Source organism: Micropterus dolomieu, linkage group LG18, assembly GCF_021292245.1.
Source record: "Micropterus dolomieu isolate WLL.071019.BEF.003 ecotype Adirondacks linkage group LG18, ASM2129224v1, whole genome shotgun sequence".
Lineage (NCBI taxonomy): Eukaryota > Metazoa > Chordata > Actinopteri > Centrarchiformes > Centrarchidae > Micropterus > Micropterus dolomieu.
Window position 1 is genome coordinate 5,154,359 of NC_060167.1, and position 20,593 is coordinate 5,174,951.

Below are 20,593 nucleotides of genomic sequence, written 5' to 3' on the forward strand. Positions count from 1 at the left end.
GGCTGTCGTGTTTAAACAATGCTCAGTTTGGTACTAAGTGCCAAACTAAGCCAAATTCTGACCCTACCATCTGAATGTTGCAGCTGAAGTTGCGACTCATTAGACCAGGCAGCATTTTTCCAGTCTTCTATTGTCCAATTTTGGTGAGCCTGTGTGAAGTGTAGTCTCAGTTTCCTGTTCTTAGCTGACAGGAGTGGCACCCAGTGTGGTCTTCTGCTGCTGTAGCCCATCTGCTTCAAGGTTCAAGGCGTTCAGAGATGGTATTCTGCATAACTTGGTTGTAACGAGTGGTTATTCGAGTTACTGTTTCCTTTTTGTCATTTTGTCTGCCCATTCTCCTCTGACATCAACAAGACATTTTCTTCCACACAACTGCCACTCACTGGATATTCTCTCTATTTCGGACCATTCTCTGTAAACCCTAGAGATGGTTGTGTGTGAAAATCCCTGCAGATCAGCAGTTTCTGAAATACTCAGACCAGCTCGTCTGGCACCAACAACCATGCCACGTTCAAAGTCTCTTAAATCCCCTTTCTTCCTCATTCTGATACCCAGTTTGAACTTCAGCAAGGTGTTTTGACCACGTCCACTTGCCTAAATGCATTGAGTTGCTGCCATGTGATTTGCTGACTAGCTGTTTGTGTTAATTGAACAGGTATACCTAATAAAGTGGCCGCTACAGTAGTTCACACATAGTAAGCATGAAGTTTTCGGGCCGTGAGTTAGTTGTTTGCCCTGTTGGTAACGCATCCTTGTCAGTCTGGCTTTGTTACACATATAGTAGGAGCAGGTACAGAAGTGACGCACATGTATGTCCGTGCAAATCTTTAGCAGGAGCCACTTCTCCTTCGCCTCCTTCCACCAGTCATCGCTCCATTTACTCACTGTAGTAGCGTTCACAGCAGGTGCCAAAACTAGTGCGAAAAACACATCTTATCCTCTCTGATGCCATGTTTGTTTTTGTCGACTGTGCCACCTCGCCGCCCACACGCCTGCTTTGCATGCTGAGTGTGAAGAGCAAGATTATAAAGCATAAAAATGTACATGCAAAGGGTGACATCAGGTTGCTAATATATCAACCAGATCATGTTTTAATGATAGCTATATATCTGAGCTAGAAATAACCGACAGAGCTGCTTGTGTATTTCCATAAAGTATTTTATTTTTTTCCATAACCTACTACTGAACTCTAAAAGGTATATGGTTTTTACGTCATCACAAAAACATTATTCCGGTACATTCACTGTACTTGTGAGTCTCGCCAAAGGAACCTATACTGACATAAGCCAGGGAGGAATAATTGACAGAGAGAGTGAGCCAGAGAAAAAGAGGAAATGGTCAAAGTGTGGAAAAAAAATTTTCTGGGTGCTGCTGCTGCTCCAACTAACCGCGGAGCTATGGAGATGAGACGACGCATTTGGAAAGGAAGCTTTGATCGTCTTCCTGAAGTAAATTGAAGTTGTCATTCGCTTTGTTACCTGTTCAACCTGAAGCTGTTCCCAGCTGAGTACAGTGACTGTGTGGCAGGAAGATCTTCTAGTCTTAAAATGTTAACTCTGTAGGCTTCCTATGCAGGTTTGAAACAGGATGGGAAAAACTAAATAAATACACGGAAGGGAGACATTGCAAAGATGAATGATGGTACAGTAAATGTGGCTGCTCAGAACATGTATAAAATGTTTACAAAAAGTGTTTTTCCCCCTCATTGCTGGAGTATTTACCTGTCCTGTATAATCCACAGCACAGAGGGGTGGAACACAAATTTGATATATCCGAAGCTTAAACGTTTTGGAATTTGGACAGGAAGCCTTGGAAATGTCTCAATAGAAGTGTGCACACTTGAGTTGGCCCTTTTCGTGATGTCTAAAAGTCAGAAGGGGATACATTTAAAATATCTACTGTTCAACATGAAGATCCGCTTGTCGATGTCCTCGTTATGTGTTGGGCGGATGTTAAAGTCCATATACTTATCCTGAGATTACGAGCTTTGTTCTTGGATATACATACACATATTTATCCAAATGCACATATCCACTTCCATGTTCAGGCCTATATAAAGTGCTGTGAATTTGTCCATATTTAAGTTCAAGGAGAAAGTTAGCTTTTCCTTATTATGTATATCCTTCACAATTCCAGTTCAGCCCTTTTGTGTTTGGGGCTCTTTAAAAAGCCACTTTCTAATTATAGCCTTTTGCTAGCTTCCAGCATTATTTTAATCAAATATTATCACTAGAATAATTTGTGGATGGGATCTTTACAAGGTATATGGTGCACAAATCGTGCTTAATCCCAAAACCCATTATTAAATTAATCTTTTCCACTGTATCTATCCAATACGGCCGGATAGTTAATAGCGCTGCCTCTTGTAGGCATGCACACTCCTCACCGTTGGGCAAAATTTGCTGTTTTTAAGTGAGCCACCATCGTCGCCTGGTTTGTTTGTCGTTCCGGGCATCATCCGTTTTCAACGCAACCTTCCACTATAACAGAGCTTAGGTTAACTCACAAACTTAGGCAAGTTTGTTGAGCAATCAAATCCAACAAGGCAAACACACACAGTGTAGTGAACTCTTTGTCAAAGCAGAGACGTCCTTCACTGCATTGTCACCTAAAATCCCCTTTCAAAAATAAAAGTATCTTCACATTACAATGCTGCATTCCTTTCAAGCTGCCAGTCATAGATGGCTTTGGGAATGTAAAAGGCGGCTGAAGAAGAAAAGAGGGCAAGGCTGAGACACTTTGCTAAACAGAGAAAGCGGGCCCTTGAGACTCTAGTTCAGTCCAAAAATAAAAACAGACCCCTCTTACACCGTCTGTGTGTGTTTCTCTGCTTGCTTATCCTTCTCACATTTTGTCCAGTTTGCATGCCTGCTCTTGTTTCATGTTTATTCTGTTTTCTTTACACCTGATCACATTCTGACTGGCCCTTTGTTCCATCTTCATTGTTAACAGCCTTTTCTTGTTTGGTAGTCATTTTTGTTTTCTGTACTGACACGTTTTATCTTTAGTCACACAGAACGCAGTTTGTCATGGAGTGTGCTTTTACTCTTTCTGTTTTCTATGCCATTTAATTCTATCCTTACATGTGTTGCCCTCAGTTGTACACACAGGGAGATCAATAGGACATTTTCTGATTAAAGCTTTTTCCCTTTTGTTTTGTCGTTTCTTTTGTCAGTGTGTGCAAAACGGAGGAGGCAAAGGACGACACTGAAAGCAAAGCTGATGGAGGGGAGGATAGAGATGAGAGCAGCAAGGTGAGATGTGACATAAGTGTTTAAAAAGATCTTTTAGTCTCTTTCTGTGTCACTCGCTTCACAAACAGCCTGAGATTCAGTTTATTCCTTTATAGACACATTATTTATTTACCTCACTGGAGTCTTGTTAGATAAAAAGTCTAATTTTGTGTGGTGATAATTATATTGCCTATGGGAAGACATTTATCAATTGTAGATCCTTCCAAGTTGATAGGCAACAGAACCGTGTAGCCTCTGGGTACTGTAAAAACACCTGTTTAGAGTTAATGATGCATTTTAATACATGACGACACTTTTAATACCAGAACAATGTTAGAAAATGATGTTGAGAAATTCAAACTGTAAAATATCATCTCTGGTATCTTTTTATTGCTTATTTTATTAGGATTCTTATATCTTAACACTGTGTTCTTAATCTGTAGTTGACACAGTAAGAATTTTTAAACATAATAACAAATTAAGTTTTAGGTAACTGATTTCTTCTTCTAGTGCTACATTTAATTAAATGCTTATGAATGGAGAAATTGCTGCAGTCCGAGATGCAGCATGCATCTCAACTATCCCGAAATTTTAAATCAAATGTGAAACATACTTCTTTAACTTATGAATATAAAAGCAGCAGAAATAACCTAAAAAACAAACAAAAAAAGATAGAAGACTGAAGTTTCACTTTTCAGCTATTGTAAAGTTAAAGTATATATTTAAGTTTTCTCTTATTTTTAGACCGTTAATTATACTTTTTTACATTTTTTTAATTATAGGAATTTAAATAACTTTGTTCGTCTTTCTCTGGATTCATGTCTCGATGACATGATTATAATAATTAATGTGATTTTTGCATACATTTGCCATAAATTGATGTATTTAGAAAACATTCTTATTATTGTAATATTGAGTTAAACCGTCGTGCCTAGTCTTAGAACAAGTTATCTGTCATTCTGGTAGTTATGTGTCCTGTTTTATCAGTTTATGTTGATACTGCTGTTGTGTTAATGTGGATGTTTTCTCCTCTGTAATATTTGTTTGTCTAACTCACAGGGAGAGGAAACCTGCTCCAGCACAGATACCTCAGACAAGCCTGACAGCACAGGTCCAGGTGAGACATGCTGTACAGTTGCCACTGATATATACATGAACATGTTGAATACCAAATCAGTACACACAGTAGGATTCATTGGGAAGAATGTTATTCATGAATTGCCTTGGAAAAAAAGCTCAACAAAACCCAAACACACAAGCATCTTTTACATTTAAGGTCTACTGACAAACACAAATACATGTCGACTTGACAGATTCCTGTGGGATGTCTTTTTCTGCAATAAGTCAGACATCTCTTTAGACAATGTGATATAATTTCTTCCCCCCTCTCCGTTTAGTCCAAGAGGTGCTTTCCCATGCCCTTTAATATCTAAAACCCATTTCATCTTTCAGCTGAAATTTTAATTTCACCGCTGCTCTACAGAGTACGGGTGTGTTCCAATCTGTGAAATGAGTTTTCTTTTAATAGCGATCACTGTCTTAGTGGGTACATTTAGTGGACATCTAACTGTTGAATGGTGCTCTGGAGAAAGAGATGGAAGGTATTACTCATTGTGCTGTTGTAAATGAGGGAACATAACAGATACATTAATATTGTAAAAATGCAGGGTTTTTTCTGGGGGGGGGGGGGTCATATTTGAAAACATGCAGGCAGAATATTTAAGGAAAGTTGGAGTAGGAGTGTGCCTTTTTAATCATGGGCAAATTAAAATTTAAAACCTCAGGACCCACCGGTATAGGTACCAATGTACTGTGTTGATTGATTTTGGTTTTGGCAATTTCCAACTCATAAGTTCTGTGGTTTAGGAATTAAATTTCTGGAATGATCTGTCTTTTATTTAATACAAATCTGGATTTTATTTTTATAAAGATGGATCTCTCTCCAATAGATACTTCTTGTTGGCAAATTAAACAGGCATTCATATGTGCAGAATGTGTAGCTGTTCAAATTCTGTGTTTTTTTTCCACTTATTTTTTTTAATCAAATATTTCCTTATTAACATAATCCATTTGCTAAATTAAATAGTATAGTTAAACATTCTTCGTATTGCTGCTTTGTGTTAAGACAAAAGCAAACATATTTCTTAAACTAAACTACTAAAGTGTTTTGCACAAAACTCAGGCATTTTATTGGTACCAAGCGCTTCTTTTAGAATGTATTCCTTTTTCATACAAACTTTATAAAGCATAAATTTTTGTCTGCAGGGGGAAATTTGTCTTGTAGCCAAGTAAAACTGATTGGATTTGACGTTATTTTTTATATGGGCAACTAATCACTGGGGCACTTTGTATGGACCTTGTAGCAGCAGCATCACCACTAACTTACGAGAGCAGGGCGTAATAATGTGTGCGTTTTCTCCACAGACTCCCAGATGTCCGGTGACTTGTGCACCCAGGATGGAACATTGGTCACAACCACGACAACCGGAACAGGCACTGGGGTGGCGTCTCTCCACGTCATCCAAGCACGGCCCCTCTGGCCCACGGGCCCCGCCTTGACGGCCCGTTTACGACGTCTGATCACCGCATACCAGCGCTTCACGCTGCGCCGCGAGCCGCTGCTCAGGCACGACTTCCTGCTTCACGACGGCCTCGTTGGCGTGGGGCTCGGAGGAGCTGGAGCTGCTCACAGTCATCACGCCGGTGGGCCGCTTGCTTGGCAACTGGGTGAAGAGCTGAGGCGGTGTTCTGTTGTTGCCACTGAACCTGACCCCCTGTTTCTGGAGTGGCAGAGAAGGTAACAATGTTGGAAATTTAGAGAACGCATAACTATTAGCCGATAGCTAGTAGTATGTAGATTTATCAAAATTAAATATTTACTCATTTTGATTAACTGAACTTTCCTCCTCTTTAATATTCCTAATATGAATGTTCAGCATTTTCCCGCAACATTGTACACCTTCATAAATGTGATATTTGAAATATTCCTCATATTTAAGGTGGACTCGTCGTGAACAAGCAGATTTTTACCGCACCGTGTCATCATTTGGGGTGGTGTACGACCCAGAGAGGAAAACCTTCGACTGGTCCCAGTTCAGAGCACTGGCCCGGCTGGAGAGGAAGACTGACGAGAGTTTAGAGAGATACTTTAACTCATTTGTCAACATGTGTAGGACCGCCTGCAAACTGCCTCCAAGGAAGGAAGAAGGTATTGTGTATGGTCTCGCACACACATACTTACATGTGCTATTTTAACACGACAGCTAGGTTTTGACAGAGATAAAACCTTGCTAATTGAATTTACCTTGATGATGTGGTTATTTTAAATGCGAGCAAGAACTGGAAGCTTGGGATTTCCTGCTTTGTTTTATAGCCACAGTTGGCTCGTTGTACATTATAAACACAAGCTTGACTTGTAAAACCTGTGGATTCAAACACTGTATTATTTACAAGTTAATGGGCCTCATGTAAGAACATTTTCAAATTCTCATTTTAACTTTATATTTTGTTTCGTAGGTTGTACGAGTGTGCCACATCAAATTCCCTCCTAACTTTAGATAACTGTGTAAATAACGTGTAAACATGATTACTGCCTTCTGTTCTTAATTAAGCATGCATTCATTAGAATTAACATTAGCATAATTTACGCCGCAATAATACCATATAAGGCTACATGACCTGCCCTATATGTGAAGAAGTGTTTATTCATGAAAATTGCATCCAAGGAGTAAAAATAACTGAGTTCGGAGATTGAAGTTCTGCTTTCAGTGATCCATACAGGAAAGTCTATTTTTAACAGAATCTACAGTGGAATTAAGGGGATAGTGTTGGATCTGTGTGTCTGTCTGCAGAGTTGGCGGCTCTAACAAGTTTCACATTTGCAGAAGCTGCAACAACAACCATTCATCTGTCTTTGCCAATATATCAGCATCCTGTCATTCTTTTCCAAGGGCCTGATGCAATAAGGCATCCGAAAGTATTACACTTCCAGCTGATAGTATAAAAATAAAAAAAAAAAATTGAAGTGTTCAATATGTAGCATCAATAGCCAATTTAAATGAATGATGATATTGTTGGGGAGCATTACTGACCCCTGCAGGTGGAAAGATTCATTTGATCTTCATTGACAGTTAATTTTCAGTTCAGTACATTAAATTAAGATCCAAATTATGTTTAGATAAAACTGTCAATAATTATAAGTGTATCATGTAAAATATGTATCAAAAATGTGACCTTAAATTAATGTAAACTGGGTTATTTACTGTTGCTTGTTAACAAAAATGGCATATTTGCTCACGTTGGAGATAAAAACATCAAGATCAGCAATATATTTTGATGATTGAAGTGATCATGATGTTGACAGAAGTTGACAGGAGGATGTACAACACACTCACACACCTACTCTAAGCGACATGACATGTGTATGATAAATTGTAAACTCAAAGACAGGAGTGATTCTTATTGAACTCATTGAACTTATTTATCTTTCTCTTGACCCCCTACCTTCATCTCTGCATCTCTAATACCTTCTTAATGCCCCCCACTGGCTCCATGCCATTGTTGACTGTCTCTGTCTTCCCTCTCCTTTCTTTCAGGGTTGGTGGATCCCGCTGTGCTTGTAGAGCCTCTGACAGAAGAGAGAGCAGCCCGGACTTTATACCGCATCGAGTTGCTCCGCAAGATCAGAGAGCAGGTGGGCTCTTTGAAGAAACGAGGCTTCACCATTTATACTAGATTTCACTGTTGCAAGTTAGAAAATTGACTTCAAAGTTTATCTCTGTTATGATGGGCTCAAGTGGACACAACAAAAGAAAGACACACCAAGGGTAACAGTTAACAAAGAATGGGGTGTGGAAATTGGTAAAGTCAGACGTGTGTGACGGGCATGAGTGAAGTAGGTGGGTGCCGGTGTTGTAAGACAAAGCAAGAAAAACTAAGGCAACATAACCTAAACAGAATATGGTGTGCATGTGGAGAGGAGCAGAGAGGAGAGTGTGGAGAATGTAACCAGGGCTTATTGTAACGTAGGAACACACCTGACACAACAAGTGTTCCAGATCATGCTAATCAGCCACCTGCAGAGCAAACAGAAGCCACTTTCACACAGAGATCCCGCAATAAACACGGAATGCCAATATGCCGCATCCGCTCATTCATACTAAACCCGCAACTATCCCGCAACCGTGCTTAACATGGCGTAGTGTGAAAGCGCCTAGAGATACATTTGGTACTAGATCAAACCCCTAGAGGAAAGCAGCAGGGGCCTACAACCATGATCAGGCTAAGTGGTCAAATGATGCTTGTCATCAACTCTGTAAGTCAGCCCAGGGTTTTCCAGTCCAGCCGTGAAAAAATAATTAATAAGGGGTGGTGTTTTCACCATATAACTTGCAAATGTGGACAATTCTACTGGTAGCAGAGTGGCATATTTTACAAACAAAAAGCAAACTATAATATTAGACCAAAATGAAGAAGTTAAACACAAAATCTAGACTAAAAGCAACAAAGCTGCAGCTGCCAAATGCAGGAAAGACAGCTGGCAAGATATCACAGTACTGCGTGAATGCATAAATGAATAGTCTTATAATATCACTACTCCATCATTAGGGCACAAGTAGATCTGACTATAATTACATTTGTGTGTTCCATTAAATGAATGTGTCAGATGTACTTATGGCGTGCATGACTTTTGCTTTTAGCTGCAGCGGCTGCGTATCAGCGTTTCGACATTAAAAGCGAAGGTCCTTCAACTCACTTTCAACAACTGTTCGTCACTTCAAACATCTGATCAGATTGAATTATTTAACACACTCAAAAATGTTCCAAACAGTTTAATCAACTTCATTAACTTCATAAATGAATGAAACCAAAAACCCATTTATGCCAGAACAAGTGCTCAAATAGTGGTTCAAAAGACTGTATCTCAGCCACGGCTTCAGTTGTCAACATTTACTAAAAACCCACTCACATTACCTGATCCCAAAGCACAAAAGGTGGGGCGCTACATGATTAGTCTTTATATAATGTGAGAAACAAACGGAACCTAAAGTTATACAATAAACATGTTGATAACTATATTTTTTCTATAGTTGGGAATGAGTTCATGTCTGTGCATTGATAGATGCACAAATGTGCGTCATTCATCTCTCTCAACTTTTTATCTGTAGCATTTCATTGATTTGTGTCAGAAATAACTTCCTTCTTCTGGTCTCATCAATTACAAAGACTGGTGAAGATAGACATCTATAAATCTATCTAGACATCATATTAAAAGGTACTTCAGACAGCTTCATCTTGCCTCACAATCACATTTTAAATTAGTTTTCAGTGTCAAAAGTAATCCAGTTGATTTTTGTTTGTACATTTGTAGTTACGGTGCAAACAAGAACTGTTAATAGCAAAGGCTGCCTTTCCATACCTCAAAATGTCCAAGTTGTTAACAATTGAAGGCAAAAAAAAGCTGGCCTCAGGTGAAGCCCAAAGCTAACTTGCTGCTTTTGTTGCATCATGTTTGCATCATTGCCAACTGTAGTGCCAGTGCTCAAAAAATCATAATAGCAAATAAGAAAATGTAAAATGATAGAAAGGAAACAGATCATGAAAATTAGATGGCAATTAAGTGAATTTTTTGGTATGTTCTTGTATGTTTATATCAATCTACACTAGAGAGATGGCTGGAAATGAGTGGAGAGAGCACAAGGGATTTAAACAACCATCATGGACTACCATCCCATTCTTTCTTTTTCCTTTCATCACACTCTACTTTTATTCTTTACATGTCTACTGTTTTATATTTATTATATATTTATATTTTATTTATATTTATTGTGCCTTCCTGCTCTCTGAACTGCCTGCAGGTTCTCCGTCATCCGTTAATCTCGGCCCGCCTCCAGCTGTGCCGCCCCTCCCTCTACCTCCCGGTCTGGTGGGAGTCTGGCAAACACGACCGTGACCTCCTCATCGGGGCGGCGCGGCACGGCTTGAGCCGCACCGACTTCTACATCCTGAATGACCCCCAGCTGAGCTTCCTGGAGGCTCACAGGAACTACGTCAGGGGACACCCCTCTCATCTTCATCCTCAAAGTCACCATCACCCTCACCATCCGGGCATGGCCACTCATCCTGGCATCTCGTCTTCATCCTCCTCCTCGTCTCATCCGCAGCTGCCTCATCCTCACTGCTGTCTGTACGATTCGGGTCTCGGTCGCAACTCCCCTCAACCTCCTGAATATCCCCACCAATCCTCTCACCACCACCACCATCATCACCACCAGCATCACCCTGCGCCTCCATCGATTCCTTCTCCTTCCTCCTCCTCTCACCCTCACCTCCACCCTCCACCATTGGAGGCACACAACTCTGCCTCACCAAGTCTGGGAATAGTTCCGGGCTCACGGGGAGATTTCCTCGACTGTCCTCCTTTGGATGAAACCCTGGAGCTGGGTTCGCTGCATCATGACGCCATGTCTGCAGATGCTTTACATGGAGGGAAGGCATCCAAAGACGCCCTCAATGGTTTCCCATTCAATTCAGCTGCAGGAGGTCAAAGCATGCTCAACTCGTACGCTGTAGGGGGAACAGACCTCGATTCAAAACTAAGGAGTGACGTGCTTGTTGGTGAGCAGGGCTCCTCAGAGGAAACCGGGCTGATGGCACCGTCAGTGGAGCTGGATCAGTTACAGGTTCTCACTGTTCATTAAATCAGTATTCTTCTTAAATAATGACCTGGTAAATTTATATATGTGATTGAATAGGTTTTATATGAAATGCCCTCTTTTGTTACTGCTCTTTCCAGTCTGTAAATGTGAGAAAAATTGTGAAAAATTTATGTATATGTGCATCATCATCTTTTATTCAACCATCACTTTCGTCCCTGCAGGCTCCCTGGGACGGCACAGACCAATCCAGTCCAGCTCACCACATGTTCAATGAATCCGATCCAATCCTGGGTCCTTCCACCCTGGAGACTGGGTTTCTGGAGGAGGACGAGGAAGCACAGAGGGGAGACAGGGGAGAGGAGGAAGGTGGAACTCTAGAGGAGTGTTTGGGCCTCCCACCCTCATCCTCTCCTTCCCACCCCTCTGCAGGAGATTCTGTGGAGCCGCTGACCTCAACCTACATGCTCTTCAAGGTTGTTTTTTGTATTTTGTACCATCAGGGCACCTTTTTTATAGAGTTAATGGTTTGTCATTTAGAATATGAAAACCATTTGTACAGTGATGTTTACAGTAGGGCAGCCAATGGACAAACAGGCTTTGACCTTACTAGGAAATTCCTCATTTTGGTATTAAAAGTAAAATGTAAAGTGGAAAAAATACTGTAAGATATTCCCGAAAAAATGGGCCATCTTCAAAAGTAGATCATGTATGACGGCATTCAGGGAGGATTTGAAATGCTGAAATAGGGTCATGTGAGCATAAAGCACCCACTTGAGCAGTGGCTGACTTTTGTCAGGGTCAAAACACTCAAAGAGAACTATAATAAACATATCTGAATCACTTTGCATTTTTTTACATTTTAAATTGAAATGCACTAAGAGTTTCTGTTCTCTAATGGCCGTTAGAGAGATGATTTTAATTTTGAACTAATGAGAGAAAACACCAGCACTGCTAAAAGAAGACCACAGTGGACTACAGCTGGGCAAGGCGGTTATTTTCCCAATATATTATAAAATGGAAAATGTATGTAAAATCGCAAGTAAAGTAATTACACTGATGCTCATTTCAGACTATATACATATAAAAAAAAAATTCAGCATCTCATTTAGTTTGTTCATTTTAACATTGTAACCAGTATTTTGTGAAACAACAACACAATGTGATCATACCAGGATTCTTGGGCATGAGTCAATCAGATTTTGACTCTTGTTTTATGCATTCAGGACATTGGTGTGAGTGAGGAACCCAGCGCAGATCAAACCGACCTGTCAGTGAGCCCCCCTCCTCCCTACGTCCCCCCTCCTCCTCTCTCTCTGTCTGACATCACTGCCCATGAGCCACAGGATAGGCTGGGCCACTCTGATGTCGCTGAGAGCCTGACCATTTCTGTAGAGGAAGGAGAAGGCCAGGACGGAGGTGCTGGGTTCGAATTTGATGACAAGGAGGAAGAAGAAGTGGAAGACTCGTCGAGGGCGACCATGGAGCAGGACGTGGAAAAACAAAGTCTGGAAAGAGGAGAATGTGATGCAGACCAAGGTATATAGGGTATATAGGTATAAGTACCGCTACTGTCTACAATGTATTCCAAAACTACTTCCTTTCACAAAAGTGACCACTGGAAAGGTGTTGCAGAATTTCTTTCTTTAAAATGTTTGTAAAATGTCATTATCCTTTGGCTTTGCCTTTAGCATGTTAAGTGATCTACCCAAACAGATCAGACTATTCTAAATTTGTTAACCAATTTATCAAGACAGATATACCATGAACACTGTCAAGAACATCCAACAGCCAACTTTAACAAGCTCCTTAACTACCTAAAAAACACTATATGTAGGATCTGAAAATTTTTACCAACCCCAAAGGTAGTGTTGAAATTAAATGAACACCTAAACTACACAAATTGTCTGCCAGGACTGTGTTCCTCATCTTTACTTTACTTGATAAATTTCTCTCAATTCTAGGATGTCTATGAGATCATGTTTATCTTATCTGATCCCATAGACACTCACATTTGAGCCAAAATAGCATAATATTGCTGTTTGACATAACTTCTGACCACACCAAATAGTTTCAAAAAAGACCTGTCCTAAGGCATTTATTAGTTTCTGCCTCTGATGGGGGGAAAACAGTTCCCAAAAAACACTGTATCGCTAAACTCTCACACATTTTGGCTATTCTTTGTGATCTCCTTTTGATAACTAATGCAATAAATAATGTAAAATTGTTTAATTTCCATTCACTGAGCCTCCCCTGAAACTGTTTGGTGCCCCCCTAGGGAGGCCCGCTTCACACTTTGAAAACCCCTGACATAAAACGCTGGCTTCAATTTCAAATTCAACTTTCCTTTGTTCCTTTCCACATGATGGCATTTTCATTGTGCTAATATTGCCAGGCAGTACGTAACCTCTTGATGCTTTATCCTCACAGGTGTAGACCAAAGTTTGCGAGTCTTGAATCCACACATGGAAGTACCACATATGGACGGGATGGAGCCAGAACTGGGTCTTGGAGAACAGGACGAGAGGATGGAGGTCTCAAACCAACTAACTCAAGACCTTCAGGAGAGCTTTGACCATCACCAGCATGAAGAGGTGTTACCGCAAGGGGTGAATCCTTATCTTGGGAAGCTGGAACAGGAGGGTAGCCTTGCATGTCCAGAGTCTATTGAAGAGCCCGGGGAGGAAGTGGATGGGTTGATTTTGTATCACACAGTGGAGGAAGAGACAATGGAAAACTCTCTTGACTCTGAAACATTGCTGGGCAATGCTACTGGAGAGTTTGTGCAAGCGAGGGGAATTTCAGAAAATTCCAGCGAGGATGGCCCAGTGGAGTGCGCAGATCTTGCAGATCAAGTGGATGAAATCTCAGAAGGGCAGATGGCTCACGTTTCTCTTATGGGTGCTCCAATGGTTCATCCCTGTGATGAGACGTTAAAAAAGGCAGTGAAATCACTAGACGCCAAACCCAGTGTGATGGAGCTGGAGAGTATGTACTCAGAATACACAGAAACCTCCTGCCCTGCTACGTCTGTCTCATCTCCTACAGTAGCATCAAAGCCTGATGAAACCACCACAAAGATTGACGAGGGAGTCAAAACCGAAATCTCCGTGGATCAGGAGAACTATGAAGGTGCAGTTGAAGATGTGAACTTACCAGGTGGCAGCAGAGACTATAAGAATAGAGCCCTGATGTCCTCCCTTGTTCAGGACAATAAAGACAATCAGCTTGAGCAAAATGAAATCAAAATGGCATCTACTCTACCTGCAAACAGCACTGACACAAAGCCATCTGATCTTAAATTTTCTCCTCTACCAGATGGCGGTGAGAGGAAACCACAGCAGTTGGAGCTGCCAATCAAGGTAGAGAGGACCAAGACAGAGACTCTTGAGGATGTCTACCCTGACAGCTCTGAAGTCAAACATGGAAGATTCTTCTCCTATGCTGTAAAGTCAGAAGTCTTGGTGACCAAAGCTGAGCAGTTAGACTATCCTGTCAAACCAGAAACACCGGAGGCCAAACCTGAAGATCTAAGCCTTCCCATGAAGCCTGAGACCTTTGACCGTAAGCCTGAAGTTCTCCAGTTTGCAGCCTACTCAGATGGTGCTGAAATCAAACCTGAAGCAAAACCAGTAGCTTTTGGGTTTGTTGCTTATGCAGATGGGGCCAAGCTTAAGACTGAGACAAAGCCAGAAGGTTTAAGGTTAACAGCCTTTCCTGACACGTCTGCCATCAAGCCTGAAGCCAAGCCAGAGCGTCTGGAGTTCACAACCTACCCAGACAGCTCTGAGATTAAACCTGAGGCCAAGCCAGAGAGCCTGGAGTTTAGAGCTTTACCCGAGATCAAAGCTGAGACGAAGCAAGAGCTGTTGGAGGCTGACAGCACAGTCCTGACCCCGAAGCTCGAGCAGGCAGACGGCCTGGTGGACACCTCGGGAAGTCTGGTGGTGAAAGACCAAGTGAAGGAGGAGAGGCCAAATACACCAGGTAAGAACACTTGGTAAAGGACAATTCAAAATGTGTTTCAAAGGTTGATACACATTAGAGCTGCAACTAATGATTATTTGATTATTCATTTGTTGTTGTTGTTTAGTCTCTAAAATGGCAGAAAGTTCCCAGAGAGGCAGTGATATTGTTTGCTAATTTTGTAAAAAGATTTAAAAGCATTCAATGATATGATAGAAAAGTTCAAATTTGACACATTTGAGGAGCAGAAACAAGCTAGTGTTTGACATTTTATATATTAAATGACCTGAAATGATAAAGGCACAATTCAAATTGTTCAAAATTGTTTCTGTTGATTGACTAATCCATTGCTCATCTTTATTTATCATAGGCACACATGATGCCATTAACTGCGTCATGTACTGATGTTTGGATTGTTGTCACAATTTTATTGTAATTGTAGGACTTGAATGATGTTCAAAAAAGCCCTGCTTCTAAAAGCAAGGCAGATTGTTGAGCTGTAACCTGTCATCCTTTTTAATAGTGTCTGTGGTGGAAGGTTATGTGAGCAGCCCCAGGTTTGCAGCTCCGATTTCCATGTGTGAGATTCCTGACAGCCTCCATGACACCAGAGAGCCAACCATCGCCCAGCTGTTACAGGAGAAAGCACTTTACTCGTTTTCTGAGTGGCCGAAGGTACAGTGGTGTCATTGTCTGTTTAAGTATGTCTGGAATTTGTGCATGACAGGCATTGCAAAGCTCCTAATGTTCAGCACTAAATGTCAGTTCTCCCAAGCAACAAAAGTTTTTTTTTTTTTAGTAATAAAACATACGTATGTCATGGACTAACTCAATTTTCTGTTGGTACATGGTATAATAACCATCAAATTTTATATTGTATTCCATGAAAACGACTGCAAAAGGTATTTATAAAACTAAGAATTTTGTTTTAATTTGTTTGTTTAAAAATTAAAATTTCCTGATGTCTGTTAACTTGATTATTTAATCCTGGTAATATTGTTTGTGTTCATGTACTTTCCCCTTGAAACACCAAGTGTGTAGTCATGTGACTCCGCCCCGTCCAGTCCTGCTCAGCCTTCAGACTGGAGTCACAGGGAGATGTTAGGTAGCAGTCTTCACTTTCCAGCAGTTGTGGAAACATCAGACGGACTAACGGACACACTGTGACCTACACACATAGACTGTATACCTACACTGTACATTTACTGCCAGACTGACAACTTATTACTCGCCCGCCTTTAGCATCACTTTCTGCCGCTCACTCTCTCTCATTCGCTCATCCACTCACTTCACTCACTGCACGAACACTGCACTGCCCAAAGACCTGACTATGCTGCTCTTATAACAGCACCTGTCACTAGGGCTGGGAGATATGGCCAAAAATATTATCACAATGAAAACATTTCACATCATTCGATATTGGTAATTATCACAAAGTCTTTATTGCTTATTTTTTGCTCCTGAGTGAAAGTTGAAGAAACCAGATGGTTAATTGTGTGATTAAACATTTTTAAACTTTATTGTCAGAACGTAACAAACACTTGATGCCAAACTGTGGATGACTTCACAAAATTATGATAAAATCTTTTTTCAAAACATATGATTAGTACATCTTTTTTCAGTCCCTTTTCCTCAACAAAATAAATATCTTAATAGAAAAATTAGTTGCTCATTAGTTCTCTAGAAAATCATATCGCAATAATTATCATTATTGTTTTATTGCCCAGCCCTACCTGTCACGAATGAGGAGAGGAAGCTGAAAATCATTTGTTCCGCATTGATATTAAATAATTGAGTGAAATTTTAGTAGCAGCGGTCATAATTCAGCAGCGGCGATGCGTCGAATAAAGGGGGGGAACCATGCCTCTGTAATGTGCACCTCAACATTACCTTATTAATTAACATTTAGATAATGTATTTGTGACATCTATGAATAAATAAACGCAGCTTTAATAGTTGTGCATATTTTATAGTGCAAACAAAGTGAAATATGAGGGCAAAAAGACAACATTCAAAAACAAAATAATCGTTCAGTAATCGCAATCGAGGTGAAATGTTTAATTAATCGTGATTTTGATTTTAGGTTGAAATCGTCCAGCCCTATCAAAAATGATACATCCTTAGATTTTGGTTTTAAATAAAAAAACTAAAGCAAAAATTATGAGCTCATTGTGTCAGACTTGGATTCTGAGTTAAGAAGAATATTATGATCCTCATGTCAGTACTTCGGTCCTATGCTGTTGTATCGCTTCCTGTAGGACCGGGTTATCATCAGCCGCCTGGACAGCATCTGCCACGCCATCCTGAAGGGAAAGTGGCCTTCATCAAGTGAACAGTACGACTCGCCCGGCTCCCTGGCTGCCAACTCCTGCCTGGCCAACAGTTTAGCCCAGCACCACCGAGCGGGCTTTCTTCCCACCACGGCCTCCAGCTCCGTCCCAGGCCAGACCAGGGTTCAGCAGACAAACTCTGGGCTGGGGTTCTCCATCCCTCCCCCTCTTACAAGACTGCCTAAGGTGAGAACATCCCTGTGACCCACTGAATGAATTAACTAGATTATTTTGTACATATCTGTGCATCTATCATCTGTCCACATTTATCTCCGCTATCTCACGCCATGGTTCATACATGTGGTGTCCAGTTTGCACTGCTAATTATGCTAATAGGGATAATATTAAGCTGACTGTAGACTCTGATAGCTAACAGGCTGACACTGTAAAGTGCTTCATCACTTTTGACCTGTACTTTTTGCACTCGCAAACAGTATTATTATTTTTTCAGTGAATTGAAATAGGTTTTTCTATTAAAATAAATTACATGTAATTTATGTTGCATCCATTTTATGCAAGTCTTTCTCATCAGGTATACCACTAAATGTCTATATAATGTAAATATATGTTTTACACACACACTTATTCATATATATATTTAAATAATAGATGTTATGGCTCAACACATAAAAGATCTTTACTGAAGTGTCACTGTTTAGTCTGACTACAGAATACTAAGCTCTACTCAAACGTATTTGTCAGGTAGCGCTGGGCACCTCTCTTCACACCATCGCTTTGTTGCTTTTTTGTAAAGTTCCCCGTCTCTGTAATGTTTACTGTTGATATTATACATGTTGATATCAGACTTGGGCTGGTAGTCATATTGTAAATAATTTCTTTAACAAGCACACATGAAGAAACTTGTATCAATTTAAAGATATGAATTTAAAGCATAATGTGACCTTAATTTGTCCATTTACACCCAATTTATAGTATCACATTACTTTTTCAGAGGTAAACAAGCTTTGGAAGCTTCTTCAGGCACCTGATGAATTAAACAAAGACAGAAAACTAAATCAACTTTTAAATAACTGTTGCGGTGTAGGGCTCGTGCTTTTACCCAGGTCTGGTTGATAGCCGCCACTGTGTTGTGTCTCAGTCCATATGTATGTTTAACAAAAGCCATCATCTCTCTCCCATTCTTGTCTACCCCTCACCCACCCTGTCCACCCTGACAGTACATGCAGCGGGGCGGGGCATGCGGGCGCGGAGCTTGGCGCCTCACCTCCTTGCCTCTCTTACAGGAGAGGCTCGTGGCTCCTCCCTATCTCCCCGAGCTCAAACGAGCGGGAGGTCGGAGGTCTTATGACTATGAAGCTGCTGCAGCAGCCGCTGCCAAGGTTTTAGCTGGGAAATCAGCATCGGCATGCCATACTGCTACCACCACAAGCTCCAGTGGGGCTACTCCAGTGGTGGCCCCGCCCTCTCATCGTACGGGAGCGATGTTGATTAATGGTTGGCAAGAAGCAGCCATTGATCTAACCAAGTCGTCTGGAGAAATAAGCACCACCAGTGGCATTGGGACAGGAGAAGCTGTGGTTGCACCAGGAATCAGCCACCATGGTGCTGGTGCTGGCAGCAGTCATAAGTTACCACCACCCCCCATCACAGCACCGCTGACAGGCTCTGTGGGAATCGACATGGCAGGGATACTGCAGGCCGGGCTCATCCATCCTGTAACGGGGCAAATAGTTAACGGAAGCCTGAGGGGAGATGACTCACTGAGGAGACGGAGAGGGAGAAGGAGAAACGTGGAAGCACTATACTCTGAGTTCACCAAGAGCAGAGGACTGCACCTCCCAGAGACACAGGTGGGTAGAGGGAGGAGGGCCTTTTCAGTGTAAGGGCAATTGTAATTCTCGTATGAGCTTCAGTGTGATAGAGAGAAACCACACCTAGGGGGTGTGTAGGAGAAAAAAGTCACAAGGTAATTAAAAAGGTGCATTCGAGAGGAAAAAAATTTTCTCACCTCAGAATTTCAAAACATGTGTGTCTCTTTCCACCTGCAGGGCCGGGTGGAGGTGATCAGCCACTCCTCTGTCTCCTCCTCTACCTCCTCGCCGTCCCCTTCGCCTTCAGAGCGACCTGCTGGCCCTCCCACACCGTCCTCTTCTTCTACGCCCACCCCCACGCAGACGCCCCCTCAGCCAGAGATCGTGGCCATTGACAGAGAGGCAGCCAGCAAAGGTCTGATCGAGTGGCTGAGACAGAATCCAGGCTACAGCATGGATCTCCCCACATTCACTCATGTAAGTCTGATGTTTTGATTATTTCGGCGTATAATTGCAATCAGCAAGTCCAGAGTCCCGGCAGCGTAAGAGAGTTTGAGTATGTCTTTTTTTTTTTTTTTTTTTTTGGTGATAAGTTTGTTTTTATATAATTTATTTATTTTTATTTATTTCTTCGAGATATAGGTTTCTGTGTTAATCAGTTTTATTCAGACATGATTCAGCGAGTTGTGACTTTTGGGATACAATTCTTACAAATTATGTACACCAGCTGTGTTAAGAAAACAATACATACAACTAGGGCTGCAACTAATGATTATTTTCAGTGTCGGTTAATCTGTTGATTATTTTCTCGATTAGTATTTTGGTCTATAAAATGTCAGAAAATTGTCAAAAATGCTGATCAGTGTTTCCCCAAAACCCAACGTGACGTCCTCAAATATTTTGTTTTGTCCACAACCCACAGATAATCAGTTTACTGTCATAGAGAAACTAGAACATTTTCACATTTAAGTTTAAGATTAATTTTTTACATTTTATCTAAGCTGTAATCAGATATTTTTTCTTTAAAAAAGGCCTCATACTGATTAATCTATTATCTAAATACTTTTTATTGATTAATTTAATAGATAGAAAACTAATTGATTAATTGTTGCAGCTCTACGACAACCTACAATATGCAGATTGTAAATATGATGTATTAAAATACAAACAGCAGTAACAGTAACCTCTGTTAATTATTTTTATTAATTAAGTTAATGTCAGCTTCTACAGAGTTTTGCTGCTCTTCTGTGTTTTTACGTTACACTAATATCTGGTCTACTTGTTGTATTGTTGGTGACAGTGAACCATCAGAGCTTGTGGTTTCATGTTAAGCTGCAGAATATAACAATGTGTGTGCAGCTAAAACAGAATCTGTCCCTTTTCTCCTTCATTATCTGTTGTGAGCTGCTTTTCTTGAGGACATATATCTAATTGATTCTCTCTTACTTCCTCTTTCCTCTGTCCTGACCTGTATTTCCCACTGTGCAGTCTGGGGCAGGTCTATTACATGGTTTTGTGGAGCGTCCCAAGCAGAGGAGGCATCGCTGTAAAGACCCCACCAAGCTGGATATCAACTCTTTGACGGGGGAGGAGAGGGTACCTGTTGTGCACCGAGGCACCGGACGCAGGGTAGAAAA

General features: G+C 41.0%; 1 protein-coding gene across 1 annotated transcript in view; it reads left to right on the plus strand.

The window, feature by feature from the left end:
• Positions 1 to 20,593, plus strand: part of chd6 (chromodomain helicase DNA binding protein 6) — a 108,890-nt gene that overhangs the window by 76,716 nt on the left and 11,581 nt on the right. Inside the window, exons 30-43 of the mRNA XM_046028681.1 lie at positions 3,176 to 3,254; positions 4,293 to 4,350; positions 5,658 to 6,030; positions 6,233 to 6,441; positions 7,829 to 7,926; positions 10,091 to 10,915; positions 11,113 to 11,364; positions 12,115 to 12,427; positions 13,319 to 14,875; positions 15,378 to 15,529; positions 17,113 to 17,370; positions 18,363 to 18,995; positions 19,194 to 19,433; positions 20,445 to 20,585. Of these exons, the coding sequence (XP_045884637.1) occupies positions 3,176 to 3,254; positions 4,293 to 4,350; positions 5,658 to 6,030; positions 6,233 to 6,441; positions 7,829 to 7,926; positions 10,091 to 10,915; positions 11,113 to 11,364; positions 12,115 to 12,427; positions 13,319 to 14,875; positions 15,378 to 15,529; positions 17,113 to 17,370; positions 18,363 to 18,995; positions 19,194 to 19,433; positions 20,445 to 20,585 (5,188 nt within the window). The remainder of the gene's footprint in view (positions 1 to 3,175; positions 3,255 to 4,292; positions 4,351 to 5,657; positions 6,031 to 6,232; positions 6,442 to 7,828; positions 7,927 to 10,090; positions 10,916 to 11,112; positions 11,365 to 12,114; positions 12,428 to 13,318; positions 14,876 to 15,377; positions 15,530 to 17,112; positions 17,371 to 18,362; positions 18,996 to 19,193; positions 19,434 to 20,444; positions 20,586 to 20,593) is intronic.